Raw genomic sequence first — 19,633 nt, 5'->3', positions numbered from 1 at the left:
ATTCAGACTCATTTTGTACAATGACTGGAACAGCTGAGCTAGTGTCCAATTTAATTACTTTACCATTCACTTCTGGTGTTAGCCATATTGCTTGTCTCCTGTTAGTTTTCACATTATAAATCTCAAGACCATTCAATCCTGCGTCACTCTCATCATTATCAGTCTTTTCCATCAACAGCATGCAGATTTCTGAAACTGCAACTTGACTTATTATCTTTCTCGATTGTACTCTTGTCCATAGATGCTCCTTGTCCTGCTGAATTCCTCTAGCATTTTGTCTGTGTTGCCTGGATTACCAGCACCTTCAGATTTTCTCCTGTTTGTGTTTTTTTTATAAGCACAGAGTTTGGGTGAGACTAGAACTAGAGTTCAAAGGTTAAGTGTGAAAAATGAAACATATAAGGGGAACCTGAGGAGAAACGTCTTCACTTAAAGTGTGAATCGAGCCACCAGTGGGAGTGGTGTGTACAGGTTTAATGCACCATTTAAGAGAAGTTTGTATAAGTACATAGATGGGAGAGGTATGGATGGCTATGTTCCAGGTGTGGGTCAATGGAATTAGGCAGAGTAAGCATCAGCATGGACTAAATGGGATAAAAGGCCTGTTTCTGTGCTGTGGTGGTATGTGACTCTGTGACACCATGGCTGTGTAAAGGGGTTTTTTTTTTCTTTGTTACTGTTGGGAAAGGGTTTCCTTTTGTTAACTAGCAGGAATGCTAATTTACTGTTAACGAGAATGGTATTCCTTTGTAAACCAAATGGGGATTAATGTTCTTTCTTCTGAGTCTGTAAGCTTTTGTTGACGGGCTTTTGGGCAGATCGGCGCGAGGTCGAGAGAGAGGACGCAATGCTCTAAGCTGGGCGAGGATCGGACCCCAAAGGGGGGTCCGAGGCCGGGAGATTCTCCGGGAGGGGGGATGAAGCTAGATGTGCTTGGTTGACCACTCGGAGGGTCCTGAGCTGTTTGGAGAGTCGAGGAGTTCGGAGGGTCCTGAGCTGCAAGTCGAGGAGTTTGGAGGGGATCGAATGGTGGCCAGAAGACTTCAGTAATTGAGCTCCAATGGCTGTGCACGAAGTGGTTTGGACTTTGATAAGTTTGGCGCCTTTTCTTTAATTTTCTCTTCATATATACTGTATCGTTATTAATCACTTAGTTATAGTAACCTTTATAAATTGTACTCATTTAATCGCATATGGTGTACTGTCTGTTTTTGGGCGAGGCGGGGACATCACACAGCATCCACACCAGCTGATTACCCAGTTTGGCGGGGCTGAAGGCTGCTCCCCCTAGACAAGAACGAGCTGAGCGAGCCTGAGGCGACCCAGGGAGTTACAGCTGTAAATTAGTAAAGTCAGGAGATGCGAGTTCCACCGAGGCACCGTTTCCTTTCTGCTGCGTGGGTGCACAGCCGCACAGTAGCTGAAATGCTCCTGCACACATAGCCTTTGTTGCTGCACAGCTGGAGTTTTCTTTTATATAATGTTAATATAAAGAGCCATACAGTTTTCAAGTCATGTAAAATTTTCATGTTCAGAGCAATACTTTTAACAAAAAAATGGAACATTGCACAGTGTGCTTCTCTGAACATCCACCCTTTGGTTGCTTTGCTGTCCGTAACATGAGACGGATGGTGTCCGTACAGTGGCCATGACAATTACAGGAACAAACTCGCTGTAAAAGCTACCAGGACTGCCAGTGAAGTATTAACCAAAAAGTCACAACATGGGCCACCAACACTCAGCAAACTGAGACTAGAAAATCAGTCTCAGGAGTATTTGAAGATCAAGTCCTCAGACCCGGAACAAAACTTGTCATGCTACAGGCAGTAATGGCTGCCTTCCTCTATGTGACAAAGACCCAGGTTTCCTGCAGCAGGCAACTGAAGGCAGTGGGCAACCTCCACCAACAGCACCTCTGCAAAAAGCTGCACGTTGCTGGGAAGGAATATCAGAACTCTCTCCCAGCCCAAAATCTCTATTAATAATGTTCCAGTTACATTCAGTCCTCAAAGAAATTCAGTCTTCCGATCGACTCCTGGGGACTTCTGGCCCAGCACTGTTTAGAGAGAAGAAACACTCAGGATGGTATTGAAAACCTTGCAGCTATGCATTAGGAGAGTAAGTGGTAGAAAGAATTCCTGGACTCAAAGACCACTTGACTGGGTGATCCTGGTTGAAAGGAAAGGAATAAATGTCAGGCGAGAGGGTTTTAAGAGTGTGATATCAAATTCCAGGAGTTCCTGTTAGGAACCCTAGTTAACAAGAGATAGTTAGGGAAAAAATAGAAAGTATGCATTGAACTTAAGAGATCAAATATGAATGAATGAAGAATGCACAGGAGGAAAATCAGGAGAGCGAAGAAATGTATGAGATGGATAAGGTTAAGGGAAATCCCACGAGGATCTGAAGCTGTATTAAGAGTAGGAGGATGGCTTTGGAGAGAGTAAGTCTCCTTAGAGATTAGCAGGGCCATCTATGTCTCGAGTTTCAGAATATGGGTGGGTTTTTTAACGAATATTTCTCCTCAAAGCTTACTAAAAAGAAAACCATCATTGGTCAAGCAATGAGGGAAACAAGTGGATATCTTGTGGAGAAAATGCATGTTACCTGGGAAAAGGTATCTACATTTACAGCACAGTAAATGGATAAATCCCCAGCACATGACTGAGCGCATCCTCAGACTCTGTGGGAAGCTAGACAGGAAATCGTAGAGGCCCTTGCAGATATTTGCTTCATCACCAGTGAAGTTCCCAAAGACTGGAAGGTGGCTAATATTCTGTTGTTTATGAAAGTTTGCAAGGACAAGTCAGAGAACTGAAGGCCAATCAGCCTTACATCAGTGATGGGAATTCTGAGGGACAGCACTTTGATAAACAATGTCTGATTAGAAAGAGTCATCACGACTTTGTGTGTGGAAAATCATGCTGATGAGAGTTTTTTTTGAAAGTAACCAAAAGAGTACATGAGGGTAAACAATGAATATTGGCTATATAGACTTCAGCAAGGTCCGGTATGGTAGGTTAGACCAGAGGATTAGGTCCCAAGGAATCCAAGGGTGGATTCAAAATCAACTCAGTGGTAGGAAGCAGAGGGTCGTAGCTGAAAGTTGTTTCTCAGAATGGAGGCCGGTGACTAGTGCTGTGTAGTGTTAGGACTTCCATTAGTTGTTATTTAATTAGATGACCTGGAAGCAAAAGCACAAGAGTTAATCAATAAAGTTGATTATTGATTATTGATTAATCAATAAAATTACCTGGGTTTCAGCACCTAAGTTACAGGGAAAGGTTGAACAAGTTAGGTCTTTATTCTTTGGAGCGTAGAAGGTTGAGGGGGGACTTGATAGAGGTATTCAAAATTATGAGAGAGATAGATAGCATTGACGTGGATAGGCTTTTTCCATTGAGAGTAGGGGAGATTCAAACAAGAGGACATGAGTTGAGAGTTAGAGGGCAAAAGTTTAAGGGTAACACGAGGGGGAATTTCTTTACTCAGAGAGTGGTAGCTGTATGGAACGAGCTTCCAGTAGAAGTGGTAGAGGCAGGTTTGGTATTGTCACTTAAAGTAAAATTGGATAGGTATATGGACAGGAAAGGGATGGAGGGTTATGGGCTGAGTGCGGGTCAGTGGGACTAGGTGAGAGTAAGCGTTTGGCACGGACTAGAAGGGCCCAGATGGCCTGTTTCTGTGCTGTAATTGTTATATGGTTAAGTTTCAGATTACATAAAATTAAGAGATGTTGATAGTGAAGAAAATTATCATAGATTATAGGGGATTGTGATAATGGATCTCAATATAGATAAGTGTAAAGTAATGCAGTGTAGTCTTTGTCTTATTAATGGCAGGGCACTAGGGAGTGTAATGGAATGGTGGTACCTAGGAATTCCAATGCGCATCACAGGTAGACAGGGCTGTAAGAAAGGCACTTTGCACCATGGCCTTCATTAGTCAGGACAGTGAGGATATGAGTTCAGACATTATGTTGCTTTGAATATTATGCACAAGTCATTAGTGAGACACCTTGGGAAAAATCGAGGTATTGTGTTCAAAAGTCAATAGGTTATATTGCATCTTTCTAGAACTCTGGTTAGGCTACATCTGGAGTATTGCACACGGTTCTGGTTGAAGGATGTTGAAGCTTTAGAGAGGGTGCAGAAGAGGTTCACCAGGATGCTGCCTGGTTCAGAGAGCATATGCTATCATGAAAGGCTGGACAAACTTAGGTTGTTTTCTCTGTAGCAACAAAAGGTGACAGGAGATCTGATAGAGGTTTATAAGGTTATGAGAGGCATCCATAGAATAGACAAGGAGTATCTTTTTCCCAGGGCATGCATTGAAGATAAGATGGAGAAGGTTCAAGGGAGATGTGAGGGGCAAGTTTTTTACTCAAAGAGTGATGGATACCTGGAATGAGCTGCCTTGTGTGGTGGCAGAGGCAAATACATTAGAGGCTTTTAAGAGACGTTTGGATAGGCACATGAATAGGAAGATGGAGGAAATGGACATTGTGTAGGTCGGAGAAATTATTTTTTGTTTTTTTTTTAAATATACTTTTTAGCTGGTTTGGTACAACATTGTTGGCTGTAAGGCCTGTTTCTAGGGTGTACTGTTCTATGTTCAATGTAAATATGTATAGTTTTTGTTTCCCTATTATAGAAAAGATGTGGTTAAACTTGGAAAGAGTGCAGCAGAAAAAAAATTGAGAATATTGCCAGGACTAAAAGACCTGAGATATAAAGAGAAGTTAGCTCTTTATTTCTTAGACTATAGGAAAATGAGGGGTGACCTTATAGAATCATCTGAAATTATAAGAAACATAGATAAGGTGAATGGTAACAGTCTTTTTCCAAAACTAGGAGGCACAGGTTCAGGGTGAGGGAGGACAATGTAAAAGGATACTTTTTCACAGAGAAGCTGCTAAATGTCTGCAATGAGTTACCAAAGGAAATGGCTGAGGCAGTACAAAGGTATTATTTAAGAAGGAATTGCATAGAAGCATGAAGTAGTGTGTCTTGGATTCACGCAGACCAAGTACAGGAAAGAGGAATTAGATGGGTAGGCACAGGGAGTCTTTGGGCTAGAGTGCGTGTACCAGTGCTGACTCCATAGCCAATCCAAACAGCAACATCTGAAGCTCCAGTAGCTCAGCTTGCTCATGGGTGGCCAGCAATGGAACATGCGTTATCGATGGTTTCACTGCCTATACTAATCCACCTTTCTCACACTATGCTGGCCAACATTACCAACCTCAACTCAGTCATGAAATTATCCCTCTGTTCATATTTCTTCCTTACTGACTACAGATGTTAATCGAGCATCTCAAACAGAATGTTGGAGGAACTCAGCAAATCAGGCAGCATCTATGGAGGGAAGTAAACAATGACATTTTGTGCCAGGATCCTTTGTCAGGACTGGCTTCATTAAATCCTCCTCCCAGCACCACACATCTCAAGTGGAGAACTCAAGTGATCAGCAGCCCAACGACAATATTTTGCTTCTTGTCCTGTACATTCTTGTATTGGTATTGAGTGTTGAGCCAGTCTTGCACCTTTTTGCTCATGACTACTTCCAACATTCCCTCTCATTTTTTTTCACAGCTGCACGGACCAACTATTGCTCTGAGCAGAAAAATTTTACATAGCTGGAAAACTGCACGGCACTTTATATTAACATTATTTAAAAGAAAATTCAAGCTGCACAGCAACAAAGGCTATGTGCGTGGGGGCATTTCGGTTACTGTGCAGCTGTGCATCCACACAGCCTCAAGAGGACAGTGGCTGTTTATCTCCTGATTTTTTACACTGCACTCCCCAACTCTCACTATCCCCTGACTGATTGAGTGAACTCTTGGTATTAAAATTTCATCAGCCAACATGTTACTGAGCAGATTTCTGATTTTAATTCAACCCTGTCAAATTGTCAAGCCATTTCTAGTATTATCAAGCCACCCCAATGGTTTACCAGCCCCTGTGATTGTACATAACACAGTATTTTTTTTTACAGCCCCTTAACGCAGTCACTAAGTGAAGAGTGATAATTTGAAGCATATCCCTGATGGTGTTAATCTGTTTCCATGAGGTCGTTGCTCAGTGACTTTTGCCAACAGCCTCCTGAGATGGAACCTGCATGTTGTCACTGAGTGGCCAATCTCTGTATGGCTGAATACATCCTGGCAGGTCTTATATCAACTCTCTGCAATTGCTTGGCAGCCTTGTCCCAGAAATCTTCAGTATTATTCTACTTTCTTTCTGCAGTCAAAGATATTCCTGCAGATTTCACTCAGTAAAAAGGGCCCAGGGTCACCTTCTGACTTTATCACCCTTGTCCCAACCTTCCTCTGGCGATCCATGGTTAACACTGTTACAGCTGTCATTAATAAATAAGTACGTACGTGTAAGGAAGTGAAGGGAGACAGCAGAACTGGTCATGGACCCTCTTGTGGCATAGATGGCAATGGAGTAGTTGGTGAATGGTTGGAGATGGGTCAGCTGATACTGTGTCAAAGCCCCATCAACAAGAATCCTCTTTACCGCAGCTGCACGAGAATGAGAGAATCTGTTTGCACTCAGGAATCAGGAACAGAAAACACAATGAACATATTGCCCCAGTATGACAGAGGTTTGGTAAGATGCACAGTTAACATAGTCAGTGTGGTAAACGGTAGTACTCCATTCGGGATCATAGAACCAATTATTCAGGCCAATTGGTCCATCAGCACAGGCACAGACTGGGTATAAAATCCCTCATGTCCCACTTGCTTGCTCTTTTCCAAGAACCCTGTCAACTCTCTCAGAAGGCTGTTCAGAATCAACATCCCTCAGTTTCTGTTCTCTCTGCATCTACTTAAGGATCCCAAGACCCCACATACTTGACAAACTTCTCTTTCAATTCGCCTTGTTACTTTCAAGGATTTACGAATCTCCATGTTCTTCTGATCTTGCTAGTCACTCTACACCCTTCCTTTACTCCTTCTGCTAAGGTGAATTACTTCTTACTTCCCTGTATTCACTTCATTCATCCACTTTCCTCTCCACTCTACCACGGTTTCATGCCATTTGTCACTATATGTGATCAAAAATATGGTGTCACAGTAACACAAATGGTATTGCCCACACACTTGAGAAGCAAACTGTTCAATATCCTTAGATCCTCTGGCCCAAGGAATAACATCTGACCCCTTTATAAATGGTTTCAATTCATCACAATGAAAAGGAATTCCACAAAGTCACCACTCCCTGAGAGAAGAGCTATCTTCTCCTTTTCCATTCTAAATGGCTTACCTCTTACCCGGAGATGGTGACTGCTGGTCCTGGACTGACCCACAATAAGGAACGTCATTCCTGCATCTAATCTGATCAGTCCTGTAAGTAAATTGAGAGCTAACATTTTGAGAACAGAAGCCTGATTGACCCTATCTTCCTCCATCACCAAAAAACAGACAGGATTGGATAAAGTCTACATGGATTTGTTAAAGAGGAGATTATATCCGAATAATACAGAAACAGAAGCTTTGGCCCACCATATGCTAACGGTGTGCCATTCTACACTAAAATATTTGCCTGCACCATATCTGTGTCTTTAAATGCCGTGCCCATATGCCTTTTAGACATACTGACTGTATATGACATCACCACCTCCTCTAACAGTGAAGTTCTTTCTGTGTAAAACAGATCACCTTTAACACTGCTTCCTCTCTATGATACTTTGTTTTTAATATCCCTTCCACAGTAAAAATATTCTAACTATCTACCTTATCTGGGCCATTTATAATGTTGCTTGTCTCTATCAGGTCATGCATCAGCCTCTTTTACTCTGGAGAAAACCAGCCCATCCTGTGAATCTTTCCCAATACCTGCAGTCCTCCATTCCAGGCAACATCCTCTGCACTTTGTCCACCTCAATCAGCTCTGTCTCGTAGTATGGTGACTACAACTGCACACAACATTCCAAGTGCAGTCTAACCAGTGTTTTGTAAAATTGTAACATAAGGTCCCAACTTTCGTATTTTGTGCCCTAAGCTATGAAGGCAAGCATGTCATGTTTTCTTCACCATATCCACCTGTATTGCTACATTCAGAGATCTATGGACTTGGACCTCTAGATCCTTCTGTACATCAGTGTTCCTTAGTTCCCTACCATTTCCTGTAGGTGCACTAACTTCAACAGGTTTCTCTAAAATGCATTGCTTTGCACTTTTCAGGATTAAATTCCATTTGCTAATGTTCCAGCTAACTTTCCAACTCATCTACATTCTGCTGTAGATCTGGACAGCCTTGTTCACCATTCACAAAACTCTCTGCAGACTTACCAATCATTCCTTGTGCAGTTATGATGCATTCACATGTATCATAAGTAACAAATAGTCATCTACTGACCCATGTGTTACACTGCTGGCCTGATTTATGACACATCTACCAGAATGTTAGGAGGGTGTAACTAGCAGAATAGATGGGAAGAACCAGTGGTTGTGATGTACTTGGACTTTGGCCATGGTTTCAATAATGTCCCACATAAGAAATTAGTGCATACAATTATAGCACATTGGATTAGTGGATAAGTTGCTGATATAAGCTCTGGTAGAAAACTGGTTGGCCAACAAGAAACAAAAAATTGGAATTGGCCCTAAATCCTCACTGTTTCTCCTTTGTAATCTTCCCATTGTACAAGACCTTCCTGCAAGGTTTTGCTGCCAGTCTCCCTTTTGCAGAACTTCCCTTATGATAATGAAATTGTCCTCCACCCAATTTAAGACAACTATTCCCGGTCTTATCCTAAGTTTTTCCATAACCACTATCTCCAAAATGGTCCCCCCCCCTTGACACTGCCTCCACCTGATTGACGATGTTCCACAAGATGAGATTCAGTAATGCTCACTTCCTCTTTGGTCTATCTACAAGAGATGGGGGAAGATCTTAAATGGATTTTTTTCAGCAGTGTTTACATGGGAGATGAATACAGCAGTGAGGTCATGAACCATATACAGATTACAGAGGAGGAGGTGATTGTTGTTAGAGCAAATTAGGGTGGATAAATACCCAGAGACTCTCAAAGTTTCCCTTTGGACCTGTGGGAGGATAGTGCAGAAACTGCTGGGGCTCTAGCTAAGCCTTAGTCACAGGTAGGGTGCCAGAAGATAGCTAATGTTGTTTCAGAAAGACTCCAAGAATGAAGTGGGAGATTATAGGCTGGTGAGCCAGGTTACATTATTGGAAGATATTCTGAGGGATTTGGATAGACAGGGCTTAATTAGGGATAGTCCACGCATCATTGTGTGTGGTAGGTCATGTCTGATCATTCTTCTGGAGTTTTTGAGTTGGTTACTTAGGGCAGCTGATGAAGGAAAGGCAGTGGATGTTGTCTACATGCAAGGCCTTGACAAGGTCCCACATGGGAGGCTGGTCAGGAAGGTTCAGTCACTTGGCATTCAAGATGAGGTAGTAAACGGATTTGACATTGGCTTCATCGGAGAAGCCTGTGGGTGTTAGTAGATGGTTGCCTCTCTGACTGGAGGCCTGTGACTAGTGGTGTAGCACAGGGAGCAGTGCTGGGTCCTTAGTTGTTTGGCATCTATATTAATGATCCGTATGATAAGACGGTTAACTGGATCAGCAAACTTGTGCAGGATAGTGGACAGTGAAAAGTGCTATTAAAGTTTGCATTGTGTTCTGCAGCTGGATAAATGGGCAGCAAAATGGCAGATGGAATTTAACACAGACAAATGTGACATGTTGCACTTCAGGAGGGCAAAGCAGGATAGAACTTCCACAGTAAAAGACAGGGCACTGAGCAATGAGGTAGAGCAGAATAATAACAACAATGATAATAATTAAATAACTAAGGAATAAATATCGAGAACATGAGATGAAGAGTCCCTGAAGGCATGACCATAGGCTGTGAGAACAGTTCAGTGATAGGGCAAGTGAAGTTGAGTGAAGTTATTGCCTTTGGTTCAAGAGCATGATGGTTGAGGGATAATACCTTTCTTTGAAACTTGTAGCATGAGTCCTGAGGCTCCTGAACCTTCTTCCTGATAGCAGCAGTGAGAAGAGAGCATGACCTGGGTGGTGGGGTCTTTGATAATGGATGCCGATTTCGTATGACAACGCTCTGTGTAGATGTACTCAATGGTGGGGAGGGCTTTACCCTTAGTGAACTGGGCCATTTTCACTACTTTTAGTAGGATTTTCCATTCAAGGGCGTTGGTATTTTTAAACCAGGTCGTGATGCACCCAGTCAATATACTCTCCACCACACATCCATCGATGTTTATCAAAGTTTTAGATGTGACGATTAGATAGGATTGTAAAAGGAGCTTTTAGTACTTTGGCCTTAATAAATCAAGTGCTTAATTTGGATTATTGAGTGCAGTTCTGCTCACTTACCTACAGGAAAGATATCAAAAAGATTGAAAGAATACAGAGAAAACTTACAAGGATGTTGCAGTGACTTGATCACCTGAGTTACAGGGAAAGGTTAAATAGGTTAGGAATTTGTTCTCTGGAGCATAAGAGAATGGGGGGAGATCTGATAGAAGTATACAAAATTATGAGGTGTGTAGATTGGCTAAATGCAAGCAGGCTTTTTTCCAATAAGGTTGGGGGAGATGAGAACGAGTTCATTGGTTAAAGGTGAAAGTTGAAATACTGATAGTCCCACTTGGTGGCACAATAATATCAGCGCTGGACTCCAGAGCAAAGGTTCCCGAGTTCAAATCCAAGTTGGGTTGAGCATCAAGCTAGCAACTCGGCCTCGTAAAAAAAAGAATAGTTTGCTACGGAAACACCGTCATGACGGTGCCCCAATAACTCCACTACCAAGTTAAGGGCTATTCTTCTTCTTTTGAAATATTGAAGGGGAACTCGAGGGCTAGCCTCTCCACTCAGAGGGTGGAACAAGTTGCAAAGTGGGGTGGTGGTTGCTGACTTCAATATGTAAATGAAATTTGGATAAATATGGACTATGTACGTTTAAGTATGGAGGGCTATGATCCAGGTGCAGGTCGATCAGACTAGGCAGAATAATAGTACAGTCTAGATGAGCCAAAGTGCCTGTTTTACTGCTGAACTTTATGATTCTGTGTATCTAAAAGGATGAAGGGAGAATGGTGAGACAGCATGAACAAAAATCTGAAGACGATGATCAGCACAGATTGCATCGAATGGAGGTGAGTGTTATTTTATGCTAACTTATGTTTTCCATGTTTGTAATGGACAGTGTTGTTGCTGTACAAAGAACTAATTTTCATGTCATTTACACCCTGGTCATGTACATACACCCATGACAACAATATTTTGAACTTGATTTCCTTGGAGAGAGGGAGGATGAGAGGTGACCTGATAGAGGTGTACAAGATGATGAGAGGCATTGATCATGTGGATAGTCAGAGGCTTTTTCACAGGGCTGAAATGGCTGACACAAGGGAGCATAGTATTAAGGTGATTGGAAGTAGGTACAAAGGGGATGTCAAGGGTAAGTTTTTCACACAAAGAGTGGTGGGTGCATGGAATGCACTGCTGGCGATGGTGGATAGGGTCTTTTAAGAGATACATGGAGCTTAGAAAAATTGAATTGAATCGACTTTATTTCTTACATCCTTCACATACATGAGTAAAAATCTTTATGTTACGTCTCCATCTAAATGTGCTATGTACAATCAGAGTCATTTATAATAAATAGAACAAAGTCAATGTAATATAAAAGAAGAAGAAGAATAGCCCTTAACTCAGCAGTGGAGTTATCGGGACACCGTCATGACGGTGTTTCCGTAGCAAGCTATTCTTGTTTTTACGAGGCCGAGTTGCTAGCTCAACTTGGATTCAAACTAGGGAACCATCACTCCGGAGTCCGGCGCTATTATTGCGCCACCAAGTGGGACCAATGTAATATAGGGTACACTTAAGTCAGCGTAAGTTCATCAGTCTGATGGCCGGGTGGAAGTCCTGGCTTTTATGCTGTGGTACCGCTTCCCTGATGGTAGCAGCTGGAATAGATTGTGGTTGGGGTGACTTGGGTCCCCAATGATCCTACGAACCCTTTTTACACACCTGTCCTTGTAAATGCCTTGAATCATGGGAAGTTCACAACTACCCATTTCCTCTACATCTTTCTTGTCTGTATTGCTGTCCAAGTGTCTTTTAAATATTGTTACTGTACCTACCTTCAACCACCTCCTCTGTCAGCTCATTCCATATACAGACCATCCTCTTGTATGAAAAACTTGTTCCTTGAGTTGTTATTAAATCTTTTTCTTCTCTCCTTAAACCTGCGCCCTCTAGTTTTTAATTTCCTAACCCAGGGAAAAAGACTGTGCACTTTGAACCTAAATATGCCCCCTATGGTTCTACACATCTCTATAAATTACCTCTCATTTTCTTACAACCCAGCCTACTCAACCTCCTTCCAAAACACAGTCCTTCATTTGCCAAACCATCCTCGTAAATCTCACTTGCATTCTTTCCAGCTTAATTGCTTCTTTCCTAATGCAGAGTAACCAAAGGTGAACACAATATTCCAAAAGTGGCCTCCTTAATAACATGTACAACTGAAATATAATATTCCAATTTCTCTGTTCAATTCCCTTGGCTGTGATTCTACTTCTAGGGAACCATGATCTTGTACTCCAAGGTTCCTCTGTTCTACAACACTCCCCAGGACCCTTTCCTTCACTGAGAAAGTCCAAACCTGTCCCACACTTAGAGAGAAGATGGATATTATGGGAATACGTTCTGTGTGCAAATACAGTTGAGGGGGAGAAGACTGGGGCTCAAGAGGAGGAGGATGAGAACAGAATAGGATTGGGGCAACTGAACTATGCACTATACTGATCCTACCCTAGAGGCTGGGGCAGTCAAAGAGAGAGAGAGAGCTGGGTTATCACCGGAATCTCATGAAGCAGACAAGGCCAGGAAACACCTACCTTGGCTATGTGACACGATCACCAAATAGTTCTGCACCACAGCCTGAGGTGGAGCCCACATCAGCCGAGCCTCTGTCGGAGTCACGTTAACAACCTGTACTTCTTGCAGGCTGTCTATTGCTGCAATGAGACGGAGAAGAATAGGTCAAATCACCACCACGCTCATCACCAAAATCAGCATTCCATTCCAAGTTAATCAATTTCCTGACACATGCTGGTGATAATAAACTTGATTCTGTTTACCTGCACTTAAACTGTCATTGTGGTGGCTTTGTATGGCACGTAATATCCATCCCTCCACTGAGAGATGCTCAGCTCTTTGCCAACAACAGCTGAAGTGCTACATGACTGGCTGGCATTTAGCATGGATATCTTCCCATCATCATCATGAGGTTAGTGGTCGTAAAGTTATTGGAAAAGGCTTCCGAAGGATAGGATTAACCCAGGAAAGGCAGGAGATGATCAAATGCATGGATTTGCATTTGTCTGACCAACGTGATTGAGTTTTGCTTTGACAAAGAAGCATAGCTAATGATGAGGCCAGTGCATTTGATGGGGTTTATATAAACTCAGCAAAGCTGTATTCAAGGTTCCGGGTACTGACCAAGTATTCAAGTACGTTTATGATCAAAGAATGTATAAATCATACAACCTTGAGATTTCTTTGCTCACAGTTGGCCACAAAGCAAGAAACCCAGAAGAAACCCAATTAAAGAAAAAAATAATAAAGATAAAAAAAGATTAAATGTGCAACAGGAAGAAAAAAAATTACAAGTCCTGCAAACAATTGAAGCGAACAAAAGCATTCTGAACCAAAATTCAGTCCTCAGATCCAAACTCCGAAGCATCCTGTAATAGGCCCAAGGCCTCGCTTGTCAGTTCATCATATTAGCAGGCATGAAGCACAGCAGCTGACCGTCGTCATAGTCTCAGCTCATGGAGGTAACCATCACGTGAATGAGTGAAATTATAGAGCATTACAGCAAAGAAAGGGCTGTTTGGCCCATCTAGTCCATGACAGCCTGGTCTTCTACCTAGTCCCTTCTACCTGCAACTAAACCATAGCTCACCATACTCCTCTCAACTATGTACCCGTTGAAGCTTCTATTAAATGTTATGATTGAATCTGAATCTACTACTTTATCCATGCTGGTATCTTTCCTGTAATACCATGGGCTCTTAACTTGTTAAGTAGCCTTATGTGTGGCACCTTGTCAAAGACTTTCTGAAAATTCAAGTACACAACATCTACCAATTTTTCTTTGTCTATCCTGGTTGTTATTTCTTCAAAGAATTCCAACAGATTTGTCAGGCAAAATTTTCCCTTAAAGGAAGTCACGCTGACTATGGCCTAATTTATTATGTGCCTCCAAGTATCCCGAAACCACACCCTTAACGATCAACTCCAACATCTTCCCAACCTCTGAGATCAGATTAACTGGCCTATAATTTCCTTTCTTCTGTCTCTCTCCCTTCTTAAAGAGAGGAGTGATATTTGCAATTTTCCCTTAAAGGAAGGGAGTCTCTTGAAGGCATAGCGTCCATATGGTGTGATAAAGGTTGTGAACTTCTGTGACTCAGGAACTAAATTATCTGCCAGAACTGAGTTTGCACCTAGTTTGATGAAGAACTTTGCTCCACCCAATGTGTGCTTTAATTTTTCTTGCCTCACTGCATTATTCAACTTCGTTAGATCAACTCGGATACTCACTGTGCCACCTGGCTTGGGAACAGGAACAACATCCACACACCAGTCAGTAGGTTCATTCACTCTTGTTATGATGTCAAGCGCCTCCATTCTCTCAAGTTCAGCTTTGAATTTGTCCATCAATGGTATATGCCTCGCTGTGGTCAGAGAGTAGGGTATCACTCCTGATCTCAGTTGGGTAAGGTACCCCCAGGCTGTGAACAACTTTGGGTACCTCTCGTGCCCCTGAATATTGTTTAGTGAATCCAACCTTGCAATGTGGTCCAGCTTCTTGATGGCAAGTTGCTCCATAGTGGTGAGAAGAGATTCTGAACAACATAGACATCCTCTTTTAAATGCTTCTCATTTTTATGGATGGAAGTAGTAAACATTCAATCACTCTGAGCGGATGTTTCCCTGGCCCCATGAGCACTTCTTTTGTTGGGTTTAGCAAAACGCCTGCTTCCTTCACCAGTTTTGTGAACAGACGTTTGGGAATGGCTGTGACAACTGTCCCATTTTGAACGATCATTTAGATCGTCACTGCCTTGTTTTGCAACTGAACCGCAGTACATCAGCCTTATTGATCTGAATCTAGAGTCCCAAGGAAAGCTCACTCTTCGTCTGCATCAAGGTCTTCTTTGATCTCCTGAAGAACTGTTTTTTTCAGTGTCACTGGCTTTTATAATGGCCAACTATTGCACAGGTGGCATTTCAATTCTTTTGCTGGACAGAGCTCTTTGGTGAGAAGAGATTTGCTGCATCTCCTGCAGCTGGACATTTTATCTGCTTTTTGATTCACTTGTTTGCTTTGTTTGAGATGAGTCCTTTCTGTAATCTTTCTGAGGCACCTTCTTTGTTCCCTTCTTTTTGTACAGCTTCTGGTTCTACCTCAGCAACATTTTTGTGCTTAAGTTCTGCCTGTTGCTGATGAATATTTTCACTCTGCCTGACCATGGTAATAGCTTTCTCTAGTGTGAGACTTGCCTGCCACTGAAGTCTCTCTGACAATTTGGTGTCTAGTAGTCTGACAACAATGTCTCTAATGAGCTCATCTCTCAGATTTCCATATGCTCAGTTGTCTGACAGGGCACACAATGCTCTGATGAAGTCTTATAGACTTTCATCTGGCTCCTGCTTACTGGAGTTAAACTTTGCCCTCTCACATATCACGTTTTGCTCTCTTGTGAAATGTGTGTTGATTTTTTTTCTGCACTGTTTTATACCTCTTTTTCTCAGCATCTGTCCATCCTAATCCACCCATGATGTCATCTGCTTTGTCACCCATGCAGTGTATCAGTGAGCCTACTTGATGACCTTCTGAAGCCTGAGTGAGATTGCTTGCAACCCTAAATCTCTCAAAGTGTATGAGCCATTGCTCAAAGTCCCCTGGTTTAGAAAAATGTCTCGGGGGGTGGGGGGTAAGTAAATTAGGTAAGTAACTGGAGGTACTTACTCTATTTCCGTGATTGTTTATTTATTATTTATTTACTTAATCTACAAAAGACTTCTTTGCTTTCCCTGAGAGTTTGACTGACTTCACGGACTTTTCTGCTGTATCTATGTCTGTGCACTTCCCCAGGCCAGTGCCCCACAGATTATTATTATGCATCCACGTTTGGGGGTAGCTTTGAAGGCATTGCCTAGCAACCATGGCCCTTTCTGAGCTCGTGCCTCATGGTGCATCCATATAGCAAACTAGCGTGGACAGTTTAGGTTGATAAGTCTTTGCGTATTTTTCATAGATAAATGCAAACAAGAACAGTCCTACTGTAAATTCTTTCTTGTTGGAGATCTCACTTCGTCTGTAGCATCAATTCAGCAATGATCAACCACTTCTGACACTATGTTCATTACTGAGAGATAGTGCAGAGCACACCAGGGTGCCAGCACACAGGATACGCAACTGAACTTCGTGGACAACTCTGCTTGAGCAGTATGTGAACGATGGAGGCAAGGACAGTCATAGTTGGGGCTCTGATTCAAATTACTTAATCTTTGCTGGGCACAAGTGAGATAATGGATGAATGGAGGACAGCAAATATGATTTCTCCTTTCCAGGAAGGGAAGCAGTGAAAGGTCTGATAATTACAGCCCTGCAGGACTAACATCAGTAATAGAGAAGTTAGTCACAGAGGAAACAAGCATGGATATAGAAACTACAGCCTAACAGGTCTATGCTGACCATGATGCTCAAATGAAGTACAGTACATGGCCTTTAGTCTATGATGTTGTACTGACCTTTTAACCCTCTATGTTTCCATCATCCATATGCCTATCTAAAAGTGACTTAAATGTCCATAATGTATCTGATGTCCCCTGTACATTCCTACAATCAGCTTAAAATTATGTCCCCTCATATTAGCCACTTCCACTCATGGAAAAAGTCTCTGGCTGTTCACTCAATCCTTGTATGCCTCTTATCATCTTGTTTAGTTCTCTCAAGTCACCTCTGATCCCCATTCACCCCAAAGAGAAAAGCTCTAGCTTGCTCAACCTATCCTCAAAAGTCATGTTCTCTAATCCAGGCAGGCATTGAAGAAAATCACCTTTGACCCCTTTCACAGAAAGGGTCACAAGTTTCATTTGGAAGTGTATCGAGGATGTTGTACCCCAGAAAGCAGTCAGGGTCCATCCAAACCAGAAACCGTGGATCAACAGCTCCATGCGAGCAGCACTTACCGCACGACACGGAGTTTACATTGCCAGTAATCAGCAGGAACTCAAGAAATGCAGCCACGATCTGCACAAAGTCATCAAGGCAGCGAAACGACAATACAGGGACAAGGTCCAGACACAACTCTGCACCAACAACACATGCAACTTAAGGTAAGGTCTGCACACCATCACAGACTTCAAAGCTAAACACAGTGGTGTTTTCCAAGTTCACTGCCTCTCGCTCAGATAAGCTAAATCTTTTCTACGCTCAGTTGGATGTCACCAACACTGAGCCCCTGAGGAGAGCCACTGAAGCCACCTGCACCTCGGTCATCTCTGAGGCTGAAGTACGCAGGTGTTTCCAACGAGTGGACAGTCACAAGGCTGCGGGACCAGATAGCATCCCACAGCAGGTACTCAAGAGTGTGCACGCCACAACTGGTAGGTGTGTGTACTGACATTTTTAATTTTCCCTCTCCCAGTGTAGAGTGCCCTCCTACTTCAAAGGATCCACCATTGCTTCTGCACCTAAAAAGACCAAGGTAGCATGTCTGAACAACTGGCATCTTGTCACACTCACCTCAATAATAAGCAAATGCTTTGAGAGGCTGGTCAAGGATTACATCTGCAGCATGCTACCACCCACACTGGATCCGCTACAATCCACCTACACAGGGATGGCTGTTCCATAATATGGAAGTTCAGGAGTGACCAAGGGGAATGGAAAAAGGAGGGAAGTCACACTGCTGATCACCAAAAATATAACATCAGAACCAACAGTCTGGAGGGAATGACCAAAGATGGAGGGTAAAATGAATGCAGCAAAATACAGGGAAATCCTGGAGGAAAACCTAGTGCAGCCTGCAAGATGACTTGGGAGAAGATTTGTTTCCCAGCAAGACAATGACTCAAAGCCAAAGCTACACAGGAATGGTGTAAAATAAAAACGAAGTTAATGTCCTGTTGTGGCCAAGTCAGAGTCCAGACCTCAATCCAATTGAGAATTTGTGGCTGGACTTGAAAAGGGCTGTTCAATCACGATCCCCATGCAATCTGACAGAGCTTTAGCAGTTTTGTAAAGAAGAATGAGGAAGAATTGCAGAGTCCAGATGTATAAAGCTGATAGAGACCTATCCACACAGATTCAAGGCTATAATTGCTGCCAAAGGCATATCTACTAAATACTGACTTGAAGGAGATGAGTAATTATGTAACTATTTTGTATTAAACAATTGTAAAAAATTTAGATCAACTTGTAGAAATTGACTCATCGGAATTGAACCTTCCAGATACAGGTGTATTTTCACTACAGTCAAATGAAACCCCTTGACTGAACACAAGTGATCTCCATTTCACTAATTATGTGACTTGTAAAACAAATTAGCTGCACCAGTGATGATTTGGTGTGTCATATTAAAGGAGGCAAATACTTATGCAATCATTATTTTGTGCTTTATATTTATGATCATTTTGTAGAGATCTGTTTTCACTTCAATATGCAAGTCTTTTCTGTTAATCAGTGTCAAAAAACCAAATTAAATCCACTGTGATTCACTGTTGTAAAATGAAAAAAACATGAAAACTTCCAAGAGGAGTGAATTCTCTTCATAGGCACAGTACATCACTTTAGATATTGTAGAGCAGGACGACCTACCACGGGGAGCTGTAGTAACCGGATCTCTAGCACTGAGTCTGGTGCTGTGGCTCAGAAGACAGAAGATGTGAAGAGGACTGCAGTGGTGATAGGAGATTCCATAGATGAACAGAGATGTGATTCCGTGGGTGTGATAGAGAAACCCAGATGAAATGTTGTCTCCTAGGCACCAGGATCAGGGATATCTCCGATCAGGACCATGGAATTCAAAAGGGGGTGGGTGAGCAACCAGAAGTCTTGGTAAATATTGGTACCAATGACATGAATAGGAAAGGTGACGGGGTCCTGAAAAGAGATGTTAGAGAGCAAGGTAGAAATCTGAAAAAGAGGACCTTCGAGGTAGTCATCTCTGGATTGCTGCCTGTGCCACGTGCCAGTGAGGAGAAGAATGGGATGACTTGGCAAGTGAATGTGTGGCTGAGGAACAGTGGGCAGGGGTTCAGATCTGTGGATCACTGGGATTTTTTTCTGAGGAAGGTACAACCTGTGCAAAAGGGATGGGTTACACCTGAACCCGAGCGGGACAAATATCCTTGCAGGCAGGTTGGCTACAGTTGTTTGGGAGGGTTTAAACTAATTTGGCAGGTGAACTGGAACTGGGGTGATAATGCTGAGGATGGGTTAAATGGTTTACAAACAGAGGCAATGCGTAGTAAGACTCCTGGCAAGAAGAGGCTGATGATAGGGCAAAATTGCAGTTAATAGGAAGAGTTGTAATGTA

At 42.5% G+C, this 19,633-nt stretch overlaps 1 protein-coding gene across 1 annotated transcript in view; it reads right to left on the bottom strand.

Annotated features, from left to right (window-relative positions):
* tnr (tenascin R (restrictin, janusin)) overlaps window positions 1–19,633 on the bottom strand; it is a 167,825-nt gene that overhangs the window by 66,672 nt on the left and 81,520 nt on the right. The window contains exons 11-12 of the mRNA XM_059983537.1: window positions 12,914–13,033; window positions 6,389–6,532 (exon numbers count right to left, since the gene is read on the bottom strand). Of these exons, the coding sequence (XP_059839520.1) occupies window positions 6,389–6,532; window positions 12,914–13,033 (264 nt within the window). The remainder of the gene's footprint in view (window positions 1–6,388; window positions 6,533–12,913; window positions 13,034–19,633) is intronic.

The sequence above is a fragment of the Hypanus sabinus genome, chromosome 11 (assembly GCF_030144855.1).
Source record: "Hypanus sabinus isolate sHypSab1 chromosome 11, sHypSab1.hap1, whole genome shotgun sequence".
NCBI lineage: Eukaryota > Metazoa > Chordata > Chondrichthyes > Myliobatiformes > Dasyatidae > Hypanus > Hypanus sabinus.
The sequence above is the reverse complement of the archived record's forward strand: the minus strand, read 5'-3'. Positions and strand labels throughout refer to the sequence as shown.